A 16,606-nucleotide genomic window follows, 5' to 3' on the forward strand; every position below is an offset into this window, starting at 1 on the left:
CTCTGGACCCCTTTTTTCTTTCTTGGACCAAGTACATCAATATTACCCTTGTACTGAGGAAGGTAAATCTATGATGGCTATTGTTCTGATAGACAACAAGTCATTTTCAGAGTTTTCTATTGCGAATGGCCTTCTATGGTATGCTGGGTGAATTGTTAATCAACAAACATTACTTAAAGAATTTCACTCCTTACTCATAGAAGGGCATGTGAAAGTATCTAAAACATTGGCTCGATTATCCACCAACTTTTTAGACAGATATGCGTACAACAGTTTAGGATTTTATCAAAACTTGTCAAGTATGCCGGTAAGCAAAATATTTAACCTCCAAGCAAAGCGGCTTGTTAGAACTCTTGCCTATCCCATCTCACATTTGGCAGGACATTGCCATGATTTTATCACTAATCTGCCAACAGTGCAAGGCAAATCCACCATCAGGGTGGTATCGATTGTCCAAATATGTGCACTTTGTTCTTCTACCCTTCTTAGTCATAGCTCCTCAATTGGTAGAGATATTTGCTAAGGAAATTGGCAAACTCCTTGCTATTCCTTGTTCTATAGTCAGCGATAGAGACCTTTCTTTCACAAGTGCCTTCTGGAGGAAATTATTCAAACTTCAAGGCACTGAAATGAGAATTAGTAATGTCCTCAATCGCTGCCTAGAGGCTTATTTACGATGTTTTGTCAATGAGTAACCTCAACACTAAGTTCACATTTTACACTGGGTAGAATGGTAGTACAATACCTCATACCATTCCTCAATTCGAATGACTCCATTTGAAGCCATTTATGCATACCTCTGCCAACAATTGCTTCTTACATTTCTAGTAGCTCCAACATAGCTTACCTTGGTGATAGACTGGTTGAGCGTTAAAACATCCTAAAATGACTGAAAGCTAATCTTGAAAGAGCCCAAAACTGTATGAAAATGCAAGCTAACTACCACAAAATGGAATGAATTTTCAATGATAGAGACTGGGTGTATGTGAAACTACAACCCTGTCACCAACATTCTATTGTCCATAAGACACCAAAAACTTGTAAAAAAATATTGTGGTCCATTCCATATCCTGCGTTGAATTGGACTAGTGGCCAACCATCACCGCTCTCTTACCCGCTGCGAGACCTTGCTGTGAATGAGTAACCTGCTCTCACACCATAAAAGGTTCTTAAGACAAAAAAGTGCAACACAATGGTACCACCCTCAACCAACTACTCATATAGTGGAAGCACTTACCAAAAGCAGAAGCTACTTGGGAGTGGGAACACAACTTGACATCTAATTATTGTAAACACTTAATTTTATTCAAGATTTTTTATCGTTTAATTTAAGCTTGTTTTCGTAATTAAGTGTCAATTCTCACTTTTTGAACTCATTACATGATCTATTTTTAAATGCAATAAATTTTACTATGACCCACATTGAGTTGTATAATACCGAAAATAACGAAATAAAAAGCCTAATGAAAGAATCATCCATCAATGACTCATTGATGACCGTTAAATATCAAAAAAATAAAAAAATAAAAAAGTATATAAAGAATAGATATAAAAAAAAGCTTGGCTCAAGTAAAGTTACGAGAGTCCAAATGCAATTAAACTAAAACAAAAAAAAAAACTCAAACCAAGTCCAAAATAGTAAAAACAACCAACAAAAATCCAGACCGCAAAGTTAGGCCCAATTATAAACTCCAGGCCCGTAACTTTCTTTGTAGACCTTAAGCTATGGCCATTTCGGCTTAAGCTTGTTGCATGAACACGTGAAAGGAAATGGGCTTAAGCTTGCAGCATGAACGCGTGAAAGGCAAGGAAAAACGGTTGCATGAAAAACTAATGAAGATGTGAAAGGAGAAATTTGGGACGTGCAAGGGAGAGGGTTGCCTAAAAAATTTTTTTTGAGGGAACGTGGGGCGTGTGCAAGGGAGAGGGCAGCCTAAAAATTTGTTAAACTGCATGAAGAGGGAACATGAAGCAGCAGAAAATGGGGCCATGCACGGGACGTGAAGAACAGCCACAAACGAAATGGCCTGGGACGTGGGGCATTCCGGATGGGCTGCTAGGAAGAGAGAAAAAGAACCAGTGGCAGCACAAACAAGAAACGGCAGGAAGGGAAGAGAAACAAGCATCAGAAGGATGTGGGAGGAGGAACAAAAATGAGGGGCAGCTGGACCAGACGTGAAGAACGGCAAGCATGAAACTGGGCAAAAAAAAAAATGAGCACCAGAACGTGAAACCAAAAATAAAAAAAAAAAAAACTGAAAGCAGAGAAGAACCGGCAGTAGAAGAACGCAGAAAAGAAACAGGCAGAAGAAAACGTGAGGCAGAAAACTCAAAAAAAAAAAAAAAAAAAAAGGTAAAAGAGACGTGCACAGAAAGGAGAAAAGGCAGCAGAGAACGGTCAGGCAAAAACAAAAAAAAAAAAAAAAAAAAAGAGGGCAGCAGTACCTGAAAGCAGAAGAGGAAAGGGAAAACAAACGTGAAGCTAGCAGTGAAACGGAAAAAGCATAACAACTCTTTTGGCAACTCCATGCCAATGGCGGCTTCATCTCACCTACCATGTAACATATGCCAAAAATCCTTCCCCGACAATAGAACGTGGTTGAACGTTTAAGTTGATAATATTTGTTAAATACTGCATATACAAGTTTGTATGTTTAATAATGTTAGAGTTTTTATTAATACGGTATATAACTTGAAAGGTTGAGATGCAAATTTTTAATTATTTGAAAGTTTATGATGCAATTTGTACATTTTATTTTTTAAAATATCAATTTATATATTTTTTTCAGAATTCAAATACCAAAACTGTAATTAACGTTTTTTTTAATTTAAATCTCATTTGCTAATTACTTGATTGCCTGAACTAAGTAAGTAACTTGAATGCAGGCTGTAACAACAGTGAATAGCCAGGTTTCTTCGGTCCAACTTATTGACTGACTTGAACCCGTGCTGTGTTTTGGTTGATTCAAGGCAAAGGTCGCAAGAAATTGATTGTTCCTCTAATGTTTTCAAATGTAAAAGATTGTAGATTTGAACGATTAATTACTCAAAAAACTTAAATATATTTAGCACTACAACTCATTTTCAACATGAATATGCATTTATCTCTCCTTAGGTTGGATTAAAATATGCATATCCCATGGATTAATCTACAAATACATTTCAAAACACCGTAACAAAAGAGAGAGTTTGAATATCAATAAGTAAAACTATTAAAAAAATAAAATGTGCAATATGAAAATAAAATATTGCACAAGAGTACTTTTTCAATGTCTTGTGCAATTTACTCTCAAACAAAGATCAAATTTGTTTATCCAGAAATTAATCTCCACCCAATATCTTCTTAGTTCTTACCAAAGAGTTTCTCTTTTTTTTTCTTAATTAATTTTGAATTGATTCCTTTTAATATGACAATTGAAATTAAAATTCTCCTATATACAGTTGAAGTTTTAAACTTCATAAACAGAGCAAGAAAGTTTACCTGTATCCATTAATTCATTAAGATATATTTACAAAAATTAATTAATTAGTAATTAATTATTAAATGAACATCATAGTACTCATAACTTACGAAATTTAAAAAAGTCACACAATATGTAGAGTAATATTCCCATTTTAATTGTCCACTACAGCGAATTGAAAGCCAAATAACAAATTTTAATTTCAATAAAATCAGTATTATCAATTGAAAGATTTTGAACACGTTCATGAACATGTTTACAATAGAGGGTTTCTTCGATACAGGCTTAGTCGTGATTGCTATCAAACATAGATTCTCTATTTGTTTAAGATGTATGTATTTACTGTTCACTGCTGAGGTTTTTTAAACTTTAGTTTTTTTCCTTTTTCATTGCATTGCACCCAAAAGGAAATTGATTCAATATAATCCAGAGTAAGAAAAATCCGTAAGAAAAAATATGTTAATTTAAGTATTAATGTCCTTTAGTGATATCAACAAATGTTTCTTGGTGAACTCGTTAGTTCACATAGCTACCTTAAAAGATGATATAACATTGGAATTCAAATCACAATAACTGCAATTTCTTTCTACTCCATTGTAGTTAAAAAAAACAAAAAAAAAAACAACAACAACAATTGTTACCTGGTTCCTGCCATTAAAGAATCTACCAATAATGAATGATATATACCTATATTTAAACTGGAGACTCATGATCTCGAATATCCTCCACCTCTTTACAAATTACAGCAACATAATAAAAATTCCTTGGTTTAACTGCTAAATGTATAGCCCCATCAAGAAGATGAGTTGCCAGTTCTTCAAGGTGGTATTCCCGAGTAACAAGATCCCAGTTATAGCTATCATTCACCCGCGGCAAAAGCAGACTTGTCACACCTGCATTTTGTTGAATGATTTTGCTACTTGTATCATTTTCTAGAGATACCAACATTTGCATCCTTTTCAGCAGCAAAACGAAGTCCTCTTCACTCTTCACCAGGCTAAGCCGTACATATCGGCTTTCAGCGCCGAACAAGCTACCATCACGTCCGGTTACATTGACAGAGTTGAGCTAGCACGGCGTTGCAGTCTTTATCCTTTTCTCTGTCACACTTCAGCCATTCAAAAGCTGCCATTGAAAACAAGCTAGTTGTTGAGATTACAAGTTCTCGTGCTTATAGTAGCGGATTTAGAATTTTTTTCAGAGTTCACATTTATAATATAAATAAAAATTATCGAAGATTTATTAATTTTAGATAAAATGTGTAGAGGAAAAATTTGTTTTTCAATTTTTTGTGATGTTTTCTTTGGTCATATGTGATGGTAAAAGAGTTAATGATTACCTGGAGAAGGTGTTCTGACCTTTTGGGAGAAAGAACAGCGCTGAGGCTCTAGTTCCTGGATTGAAAATCGTTTGGAAATGGACATAGTTTTGCTCAACTTTCTCCGATAGTTCCTCATTGTTTTGTATCCGAAGTGGAACATTTCCTTTACTTCCTTTTCAGCGGCTACTTTTAGCAGCTTCAGAACTTTTAGCTGAGTCTCTCGAGGAACACCATAAGTGCTTAGACTCATATATGTTAACATCCTTTGATACACAGCCTCATCTTTTATTATTGTCCATCTGCAAGAAAAAAAAGAAAGAAAGGTAACTTATAATTGAGAATTTCTAATGTTTATAATCATCAGAAGGATAGAAAATAAATTCTTACCCGGATCTGCTTCCGCCATGTCCGGTAAGCGTGGAGAGAGAGAAAATCATGAGATCTTCATCTGCTGGAGCTGGGATTGGTGTATAATGTGGCCAATGGTAAGCAAGATCAAGGATTGTCTTGACAGATGGGCCTTGAAGAACTGCCTTATTCAATTTGCCATCAGGATTGTTTGGAGAAGTCACAAGCTCGATAAAATCCCCTTGAGAATCTCTTTTGTTCTTGTACAACGAAGTATCTCCTCCGAACATATAATCCTCAGAATTGAAAAACTCAGTTTGTTCCCTGTAAACCTGTTATAATTGCCAATTGAATCACCTGAGGATTACAATTTAAAACGCATCAGCAAAAGCTATGAAATCTTGAAGTATTAATTGGGGCCTCAAACCTACAGGATAGTATGGGGTTGAGGCTACGACTCTTGAAGGTGAAGATGGATCATTAGTGGAGAAGGAATGCACTGCTGCATGAAGAAGCTGGGTAGCACCGGCACCAAAAATAATGAATCTTCCGTCAGTGACTGCATTTCCAACGACTGCGTAAAGTTTCCGAATTTGGGTCTCCAGCTTTTTTGAAATGAGATAACCATCGTTAAATTCGTAGCTCATCCGATGCCATCTAGGAAGTACAATGGTGGTACTGGCTGCATGCTTTCGCCAAAAGGGCTCCAAAAACATAGGATCTCCACTGCAAAACAAATGAGTCAAACCTCAATCGCTTTTTTGGTGCAAGATTCTCAAATACTGATAACTCTAAGTTCACATTCTCTGCAATAGAAAGAGTAGCCAAATTACCTATCAGCGTCGGCGATACATGCCGCGAAGAATTCAGAGCAGTCAGGGCCTCCATAGCAGGCATTACACTCACAAACAGGTTTTCCAGCCATAATTGATCCATCCAAGAAAGCTCTTCCATGTCCTGAACATGAGATGGATGCCACAGCTTCAGCTTCTGCAGCAGCATTTTTAGTCCAACTTTGCTCCGACTGGCCATGGAAGTACAGGCTAACAAATATCAGATTAAGTATCATGGAACAACTTAGAAAAATTGTACGCTTGAAGCTTGTAATCTTAGCCATGTTTTCCCTCTTTTTTCTTTGTAGTCACTCCTAAGCTTAACCCTACGTGTCAAAGGCAGAAAGATGTATAGCTGCTTTATATGGTGGTAGCAAACTAGCAATGCTGCTTCTGCTACTGATTAATTAGGATCACGTTTAAAATGAAAAACAAACTTTGATTATTAAATTTTACAAGACCTTTTGGACTTTCAAACGCGGTTTAATTGTTTATATAAAGACGAAAGAAGTAAAAAACAATATATATATATATATATAAACAAATCAATGACTCCAAGTAAAAATATATAAATGTGCATGGTAGATAATAACATGAAACTTTCTACCTACAAGAGGTTTGTCTAGTAGTTAATAAGGGATTCGATCTCCTTGTAAATTTGGATCCGGTTTTTGTAAAAATAAAACCTTAAATACAACAGGGTCAATATAAAAATATGCATATTTAAAATATTTTTAAAAAATTAAACTCAAACGAAACTTAAGGATACCAAATTAAAAAAATAAGAAGAATTATTTAGTACACTAATAATAAAATTTTTTAACTCCACAAATGAGGTTAAAATGAAAACACTTATCTCACTTTTTTCTTTTAATTAATTTTTTTAAACATATAAGGGACATGTCATAATTTTAATCCTACTTGTAAAATTAAAAAAATTTAGTATCATCAATGTATTTGATAATTTCTCAAAAAATAATATGAAACTTTTTAGCTATAGTAGTACGAGGTATATATGCTTTTAAACAAATGAGAAATTAAACATAGTTGACTCCGAAATCTTCTAGGAAAGTTGGTTTGAGGGTTAATATAATTAGTTTAATCACAAAAGAGAAGTTAGGGGGAAGAATCCTCTATTTTTGCATGGCCCTCTTGTAAATTTATTTTGTAATGCCTAACCACATTTCAATACTTTGTTCTTCCTAACTTAAACCTTTATATATATATAAATAAATATATATATATATATTTTTCCGGGTGAGAAAACAGAAAAAAATTAGGTACACTTACCATCTTCATTTAATTATATAAGTTACTGGAGTTTAACATTTATTATTAATCACTTTATTGTAATCTCTTTTATGTATAAAAAAAAATTATTGTTTAGCTTTTACTTAACAAATTGAACTTTCATCGCTTTACTAATAAATTTCTATATCATTACATTTTAATCCCGTAAGTTGGGAGCTGCTTTTTTTTTTTTTTTTTTAACTGTATAATGTTACATATGTATTACGTAAAGTTGAACGTATAATTTTGTAGGCTCCATAATTTTTTCTTTTGTCAATATAGGCTCAATACTTTTTTCTTTTAACTAATATAGGCTCAATAATTAGTTATTGTTATACTTCACCCCCCCCCCCCCCTCCCCCCCCCAAAAAAAAAGGGTAGTGCTAAATTGTCCACATTTAATAGAGTAAAAACCATGTGTGTAAATAACGTAAGTTTTAAGAACAAATATTTTATGTCTCATTCAAATTATTTAGACCAATCTTTTATCTTTTATTGGCCTGGATCAATATATTTTTAGACTCTATCATTTTTCATTAAGATACTAAAAATATTTACCTGAACGTTATTGTAGGATAAATATTTTAATTTGAATTATTTTAAAATTTTGAAATATTTACATATTCTTTTACCTATTTTAACATATGTTAATATTAATATATCATTCACAACATTTATATGATTGTAATTAATGTTAATTAAATATATTTTATTTATTCATAGTATTCATATTATTATTAATATAAGTCTCTCGAGAGTTTTTTTATATATAGTTAATGTAACAAAATATAAGGTAAAACATGAAATTAACGATTAAGCATTTTTTTTTAGTAATAAGTAGTAAGGTTATGTTAGTACATAAGATGATGAATAGGATAGGATGATAATTACTCTATAGTATGTTTGATTTATATTTAAAGAAAGGAATAAGATTATAAGGAGGATAAATTATCTTTTGAGTATAAGATAATTCAATCCTTTCAAGTGAAAAAGATTATTTTTAATTTATGATATTGAACTTATATGTTTTATTATACCCTTAAAAATTATATCAATAATTAAAATAGTATAAATTTTAAGAAAAAATAATTTTGATCAATAAATAAATTATTTTATCTTAATTTTTGTATATATTAAACACAAAATAAGATGATATCATTTAATTTTATTTTATTCATAATATTATTTTATTATATCTTATCGTAGTTTTTATAGCTCATATAAAGTGGCTGATGCTCCGATCTAAGTGTAATTGGAATTGAAATTTTTACTACGTTGAGTTTGAGAAGTGGTGTTTTTGGACATGCAAGGTTTTGATTAGGGATGGATTGGCTGGTGGCTGGTCTTTTCGGCATGGTGTTGGTTTACTTTAACACCTACAGGCCACGGTATCTATTTTTTTTTTAATTAAGCGGTAAATGATTCTTGGATTTAGTCGGTGCATATCTCCTTAAGCTAATTGAAGCAAATTTATTTCTTCGTGAAAAATTATTTTCTTTCCAACAAGCTAATTTGAACTCAGACTACATAAAGAGAAACACATACTCTTTTTGTTAGTTACTTGAACCATCCCTGAAGTATCCACACTATCCAATTCTTCTTTAATTAAACATCCGGTATTCACTAATCAACCCACACTTCAACAATCCTTGCAAAACATAATAGGAAAATTTGTGACAGTCATATTGAAAATTATTTGTCGAAAGAAAGATCTCATGTGGGACTAATGCAAGAGGCTCACTTTGTCATTCAAAAACAACAGAGAGCTCCCTCAAGCTTAGGGAATACCTCAACAAGACAAAAGCAGAAAATAAAGAGTCACTGAATAGCTTCAAGAAATTTAACTAAAACATACTCTGAAGTAACAGATAAAAACTAGAGAAATTTAACAAGATACCAGTTATCTGGGCAAAGGAAAGTAATATCTGGTCTATCAATAAAAGTTAGTTTTGCTTGAGAGAAAATGACTTTTGATTTTCTGGGTGCCGTTCCGCAAGCAATTGCTTTGTCTTTTCAAGAACACCAAAGAAAATTGAGCCACCAAGACCTATCCACAATACCCTTGGTCCAATGCCCTGCAACAAACAACGGGAAAAAAAAATAAAAATAAAAAAGGTGAATCTGCTGCAATCTTCAATTAGACCTTGAAATCTATCTACATTCACAAGTTCCATTGCCATGACAATTATATTTCCACAACCTTTTATCTGACAGTTTCAAGCTAGCAAGGATTAGGGAAAATTTTGACCACATCTTTCTCAGTTTTGTTAACAAAAGGAGCGTATTGGAACAATCTGCTAAAATGTCATGATCTTTTGCCAGGTTAAGAAAAGGGCCAAAATATTCTTTGATCATAGCAGGAAGAGATAAAAGTATAAGGACAGATAAACAATTAAAATAATGTTCAACAAACACAGGGATAATAAATGTTCAAACCTTCAAAAGAGCATGACTTCCTTCTTCTTTCATTATAGTCCTTACACAGTCAAAAATCCCTTTGTACTGCTTTGCTGACCCCTGCAAAGAATATAAAGAAAGTTAGAGATTTGAAGGAGAAGAAAAATGAAAATTAATGCCTTTCACCAAATAAGAAGGGCATTGACCTGGACCATTAATCGAGTTTTTATCACATCAAGAGGAGTTGTTACAGCTCCAGTTATAGCCCCTGAATATGAATATGTTAGACTTAGGAGATTTATCATGGAAGCAGACTGCAAACCATTGTACATATGTACAGTACAAGATGTACATGGAAGTTATCAGTTATGATGGGCATATAGGAAACATTATGAAAGTATTTATGACTCCCATGACTCTTATAAGGAACAGAAGTACTACAAAATGGGTTCTCCATTGATATGCAAAGCATCATTTTTTTCTCCAGACAAGAATGAAATCTTAAACAGGGCAAAAGGATTAAGAACTTGTCCAAACTCCTATAGGTAAAATACTGTCTTGCACCATTATCTGATTGGAACTCTTTGAGGATTTCTATCCCTTTTGCATCATAATTCTTGTGATAAGAAAATAATAACAGTAGGTTTTCAGGAATTATGATCAAATATACACCTAGCTGGCAATAGTAATAGGCTAATAGTCTATTACTAACTATAAATGTAAGACCAAATTTAAGATATAAATAATAGAAATCTGAAACTTCTAACAAGACTCATTTACCAGCAAAAGCACCAAGTATGGCATTCTCAGGATCATTCAGGTCTCTTTGTGCCTGGATAAAAAGGCAAATAGAATTTATTTCACAATAGTTTCCTGGTTTACCACAAATGAAAAATGGCAAAGTGAGGACGCTTATTTGGGTTCTCTTTATATGATATAAACTAGCCAATGTTGATCAGCAACATAATGATTGAAAACAGTATATAAATGAGTAAAATGAAGTTGCTGAAGTTCTAAGAGTAATATTTCAGTGTCTTCTAACTCAACGAGGTTTCCTCTGTTATAAAATAAAGAGATCGCACAGTTCTTGAGGACAATCTCTGGATAGGATCAAAACTGAGCGCCCTTACCCTTGCTGTATGGAGAGGCTTTGTCCTCGGTTACACAATAATGGAAAATCAATTAATTTACGATGCAGTTGCAAACATTTTAATCTATTGTATTGACTGATTGAGATTTAGAAGCAAGCACTTTCTATATGAATGTCAAAGAGTAAGAAACATGGTGCTTACTGCCCGTTTATATCCTATCCGGAGTTGTTCGTAGATGCAAAACTGGATGGCATCAAAGGGCAAATCTCTCAATAAGAAGGATCCATACCCCTACAATTTCAGAAAGAGAGGTTAGGACATATCCACCAAGATAATCCCACAGAAAATTGCATTCATATACACAATAACCACTAGCTGCCACCAAGCAACAATCACATGCATAAAAAACACATACAATTTCGGAAACTGATGATTGTAATGATCCAAAATACAATATCAGACAACTCTTTCAAAATACTGTTCATAATCGAAATGCAACATCACAGCCTTCTCTTTTCTACTAAGACAAGATTGCACAGCAGAAACTATAAGACTGACATTTTGGGTTGAATCTCAAGAATGAAGAATCAAATGAGAAATAAGTTTCCATACCACATATAGACCTTTAAAACCCTCTTTAGCAACAATAAGGCGTACAGCAGCAGTGGCAGAAGAAAATTGCCCAGTTTGCATCCTTTGCTTAACAACCTGTAAAATGTCCAATGAGCACAAGCAAGTGATAGAGGAGAGAGAGAAGTGAATGATGAGAAATAAGTGAACCTAATTACCTCTGTTGGCACTCGAACAAGGGAAGAAGCAGCACCTCCTAGAGCACCTGCAGTCTGAATAAACTCTTAAAACCAATTTATATAGAAAGAAAGCCACCATCAGTAGATCAAAACATGATAATACTCTCTATCTTTAATAAAAAGGGTCTGATATTGGGTATTATAGAGTTATCACATTCCATACCACCGTTAACAAGCAACTAGACAGAATATGTTGGTACTAGGCAGACCAATTCATGAAGGTTAGGCAAAAGTCTACTACATATTTTATCAGCAGGTTCAGATATTGGACTAACAAATTGAGCCCATGATGCCCAATCTCTGAATCTCTTTCTGTTCTGATATTTCCAACTCTCAATTTGTGTATGAGAAAGAATAATGAACCCCATTCAGGTGTATACCTATCTAGTGAGTTTATTCACGGCATGACAATTAAAAGGATTTAGAAGGGAAATTTTGAAAATGAAGAAGAGCTCTATAAATTATTTTTATCTTCAAAAATCTAAAAGCCAAAAGAAATATAGCTGAGAGGAACCATAAACAATTTAGAACTGCGAAGTCATTGAAGCAAATTTTATTGGAACTCATCCACCAATTTGCTACTTGTTAATAAGAAAACTTACCAAATGAGCAAAAGCACTCAGGTTTTCAGGGAATGCCTTTAACAATTTCTGCTTTGCAGGTTCATAAACACCAAGAAATATAGCTGAAGCCCTGTGGATAAAAAGGTCCATCAGCCCAAATGCCAATCAACCAAAAAGAAATTCTTGAGAACAATTGAGAGCTAATAAGAATTGCAAATTGAGGGTGCAAAAGAGGTGAATCAATTAGGAAAAAATAGACTTCTGGAATTGTAATATAAGGGTTTGTTCAGATGAAGTTACCTGGCACAAATTTTAGTTAGTTTCACAAGAAAATTCTCGGAACTACACTTTAATAGAAAGAACATACCATATGTGAAAGAATATAAACCTTTGTTTTCATGGATGAAATAAGATGGATTATAAAAATTTTCAATTGCATACTCACGGCAAAACCCCAGCAAGGTTTCCACCCAATCCAGAATAAAGACCCTTTAAAATAATTTTCCCTCCACCACGGGCTGCCTAAAATGAGAACAGTGGATTATGAGCACTAATCATAGAGATTCAAAGAAGAAACAGATCTTGTAAGTAAAACATTAAATAATTATGCCAAAAGTTAAAGAGTACATTGGAGGGAGGCTGATAGGAAATTAAGGCGAAAGAATTGTGGGAGAAAAGTCCTTAAATAAGAACATCTTTTGTGTCTTCTGCCCTTAATTTATTTTCTATATAATTTCTTTCCAGAGGAAAAACAATTACAGTAAGGTAAAAGCTTGATTAAGAGGAATAGGTAGTCAAACAAAAGATCTTTATGAACTAAACATTAAATGTGAATCAAATGGTGCTTCAATCTTCATCATTCTAAATTCTCAAGTAAGAAATGTATTTAACCGCAAAGCAATAGTGCTATAAGACTTTTAGGATAGATTAAGGTGTTATAGAATAGTTTATAGGATAAATCAGGCACATGTGGTAGAAATAGTCTCAGGACTACCATCCCTGTAATTTCATAATCAACATACATTAATGTGACAGATCTAAACTTATGAAGATAAGATATTGTGGTTTCCATTAGAACCAACCTAAAAAAAAAAAAAAAAAGGGCGTTAAGATGCAATTTCTTTTTTCAAAAGTTGTAGCTAGTTTGAAAATATGAAAGAGGATTTATCTCAGCATAAAATGCCGGCAATTATTGAAAACAGAACCATTAAGTCAACTCACCTGCAGTCGGGTTTTTATTGTATCAATTGGGTATAGAGTTGCTTCCACAACAACACCAGCAGTAGCTCCAGCTATTACACTCTCTGCACAATGCATAACAAATCTTTAGAAAGATCTGCTTCCGACCATGCTAAAGTTTAATAAAAGAGATATTTATCAGAAACCTAATAAGGACATTTCTCACACCTGTTCAGGATCTTAGGGAAAAACTGGAAATGTAGGGACCAGATTCAATACCATGGAAGGAATTCAGAACACTTGCTCAATACGTATAACAAGCAAGCAGTGAATTCTCAAAAATAGAAAACAAGATAGTGACAAAAATTTGAAGAAAAATATTGCAAGTGGAAAAAATACAAGCTCTAGTTTTACATTGAAACCCAAACAAAAAAATGATTTGTAAATGATTTCTCAAAAAAACATATATTCTTATGGAAGCAGGTCAACCACCTTAGAAGCAACTAGCTACCAAGAAGCTGAATTATCATGTAAAATAAGCAAACTACTTTAACTTATTAGCAAAACAAAGAATGGGAAAATTTTTTTGTTTGGTTACTTCTTTTACATTAGAGTTCCCAAGAGATAACTTTAAGCTAAAATGAGCAAACAACTCTAAATTATTAGCATGACAAATAACTTTTGTTTGATTACTTCTTTCATGTAGACTTCCCAAAAGCATTATAAGCAGCTAACTAATTTCAATATGCAGTGTTGTATTAAATGTGGTCATTTCCATTTCCTTAGTATAAATATAACCTGACAAAAACCTCAAATCCAAACTTTAAACCATTGGAGTTGCAACGACCTAGGATAATGTTTAAGGTTCTTAGAAATGTTTTTATTCATTACTGTAATCCTGCAAATATAGCGGTCCATAGATGAAATGGAACCATGTTTTTTTTCTGTTCCATTAAGGGTATATCCAACCATCCCTCTAAGATCAGAAAGTTTCCTGCTCAAAATTCTATTGCACTTGAATTTCAATCCCATAACTCTTTTTTGAGGTATATCTGCACTAAATGCAAGTGAGTTTAATCACTTTATCTAACTTCTTCTGTCAGTGGGAAGAAAGTTTTATAACAAGCATTTCAATAATAAAAAACATTCCCCAGCTCAAATTAGATTAAAACAAAATTACATTTGAATTCATTTCATGTTTCAACTTTCAAACCTCTTCAACAGCTTTTCTTTACATTCCTAATTATAAGTTATAACCCAAGTCTGAAAGATCACTAATTATCACTCGTTCTAAGTCGCTGGATCAAACAGTAAGTAATCACCATTCATGAATCTCAAGCATTAAAAATGAGTAGAACAACAAATCGAAGAGTACAAATGTAATTATAGATTGAGATTACCATAAAAAACACGAAAAAAATCAAACGGGTTTTCATCTCCTACACGAACTGAACCCAACAACCTCTTTCCTTCCTTCTGAGTACCACATTTCTTATATCTCAATCCATCTGTAAAACAACAGCATTTGTTTCAAAACAAGCAAAATAACAATTAGCTTCAAATTGAATATAAATAACCAAACAAATACTGAAAAATGAAACAATTTAAAAAACAGAAAAAAAAAAAACTCCATGATTTGGTACTCTAAAAGGATTCAAATTTACCAATGATCAATTAGGATCAAAAGGGAAAAAGAAAAAGAAACCGAACAATTTAAAACTGGAAGATAGGTAAAAGGAAAGACAAGACCAACCAGGTGAGATTTTCTGAGAAGTTGACACATTGGACGACACCGTTTGAGGATCCATCAGCTTCAGTTGCTACAATTCTACAACTTTCAACAAGAGAGCTAAGGATGGATCGGATGCTTTCTTCTTCGGAATGGGCGACGAGGGAGAAAGGAAGCAACTGATCAAGGTTTCCTAGTACTGGGGTTTAAGGTTTTTCAAAAGGAATGAATTTACGGAACCACCCTTGTTCTGTTGGTAATATATTTGTTGTATTGAGGGTAAAAATGAAATTTTAAAATATTGTAATTTTATTTTTTGATAAAGTACTAAACTGAGAGGTAAGAAGTAGCGGCAGTATTGGAGAGGGTAAAAATGAAATTTACAATATTCTAATTTTGTTTTTTTGATAAAGTACTAAACTTAGAGATAAGAAGTAGTAGCGATATTGGTAAAAAAAAAAAGTGGCAGTGAATTATTTCTTCAAGCCCATAGTCACACTCCCGATGGAGGGTAAATTTAGTTGTCCCAAACTAAGTAAATTGACTTTCTTTATTTTTAAAGAGTCATAGTTTGAAAATAAATGCATAAATCTCAAATATTAAATTTTGAATTTTAAATTGTTAGATATTTATTTTTTAAAAAAATAATTGTATATATTAGTTGAATTAAATTTCATATTCAACTCATACTCCTTTTATCATAAAAAAAAATTATTTGATTTAATTTACCAATTATTTTTACTCTAGGCTCCTACCTATTTTAGCTCATTTATTGATTGAAACTATCTTTGAGTTTATTTAGCTCAATTTTATGCATGTCACTTTATTATACATTCAAATTTCAAAACATCTCTAGTTTCTTAGGTAACTTTGCAGATTTATATTTTTTTTTTATTTTAGTACATTTTTAGGTAAAAAATTTCAATTCAATTCTTTCAATAAAAATACATACACATGTCAATTAGGTGCTTAGATCCAAATTGTTATTGCACTTGAATACTCTAGTTAAATACACTAATTCAACTTTTTTTTGTTCATTGCAACTTTGTAAGTGAAAAATAAAGGGAAGATTAATTGTTTAGTGTTTATTGATGGTGTTTCAAGTGAAAGTGAGTTGAAACAAATCTGGATCTGTAGTAAGACAATATAATTAAAAGGGTATCAAATTTTATTTTTTGGGAGTGTGCTTCAATACTCACATTAATCCAAAAGTACTAGGATTTAGAAAAAGAAAATGAGTTGCAAAGAATGTTAAGGAAGCTTAAGGATGAAGAGTTCATAATAGTATATCTAGATTTTTTTTTACTTTATATATAAGACATGGGATATTGATATAACTGAAATAGATGACAGTTGATGAGAATTTCATTTAGAGCTCAAAGAGGGTCCATATAAAGGAGCATGTGTTGTATTTAATGATTCCAAACAATTTAAAGATAAGTTAAATTATCGTGAGATGACGTATTGATAAGACGTTAGTAGAAATAGTTGGGCTAACTGTCTCTATAGATGAAAAAGTCCTAATAGGTGAGCAACTCAAAAACAAACTCATATAGTGGCAAGTAGCTTAGATGATGATCTTCCT

The 16,606-nt window shown here is 32.8% G+C and overlaps 1 protein-coding gene and 1 pseudogene across 1 annotated transcript; both read right to left on the reverse strand.

Annotated features, from left to right (window-relative positions):
- Positions 1–3,913: 3,913 nt before the first annotated feature.
- Positions 3,914–6,303, reverse strand: LOC111302050 (tryptophan aminotransferase-related protein 4-like; annotated as a pseudogene).
- Positions 6,304–9,059: 2,756 nt separating this feature from the next.
- Positions 9,060–15,202, reverse strand: LOC149519615 (S-adenosylmethionine carrier 1, chloroplastic/mitochondrial-like). The gene is made up of 12 exons (XM_089758438.1): positions 15,046–15,202; positions 14,693–14,800; positions 13,335–13,417; positions 12,559–12,635; positions 12,153–12,243; positions 11,530–11,583; positions 11,354–11,449; positions 10,943–11,032; positions 10,431–10,482; positions 9,857–9,918; positions 9,690–9,770; positions 9,060–9,328 (listed from the first exon to the last, which is right to left on the reverse strand). The coding sequence occupies exons 1-12, from the start codon at positions 15,098–15,100 to the stop codon at positions 9,197–9,199; spliced, it is 981 nt and encodes a 326-aa protein (XP_089614564.1). The 5' UTR covers positions 15,101–15,202; the 3' UTR covers positions 9,060–9,196.
- Positions 15,203–16,606: the final 1,404 nt, after the last annotated feature.

Source organism: Durio zibethinus, chromosome 3, assembly GCF_047325235.1.
Source record: "Durio zibethinus cultivar Kanyao isolate XHJ-2024 chromosome 3, ASM4732523v1, whole genome shotgun sequence".
Taxonomy (NCBI): Eukaryota; Viridiplantae; Streptophyta; class Magnoliopsida; order Malvales; family Malvaceae; genus Durio; species Durio zibethinus.

Excerpts from the sequence above, each read along its gene's own strand:
- LOC149519615 (XM_089758438.1), bottom strand. The coding sequence starts at position 15,100 with ATGGATCCTCAAACGGTGTCGTCCAATGTGTCAACTTCTCAGAAAATC. Across the intron at positions 10,483-10,942 it reads GGATAGGATATAAACGGGCA|GCACAAAGAGACCTGAATGA; the intron begins GTAAGCACCATG and ends CTTTTTATCCAG. Across the intron at positions 9,329-9,689 it reads GAAGTCATGCTCTTTTGAAG|GGCATTGGACCAAGGGTATT; the intron begins GTTTGAACATTT and ends TGTTTGTTGCAG.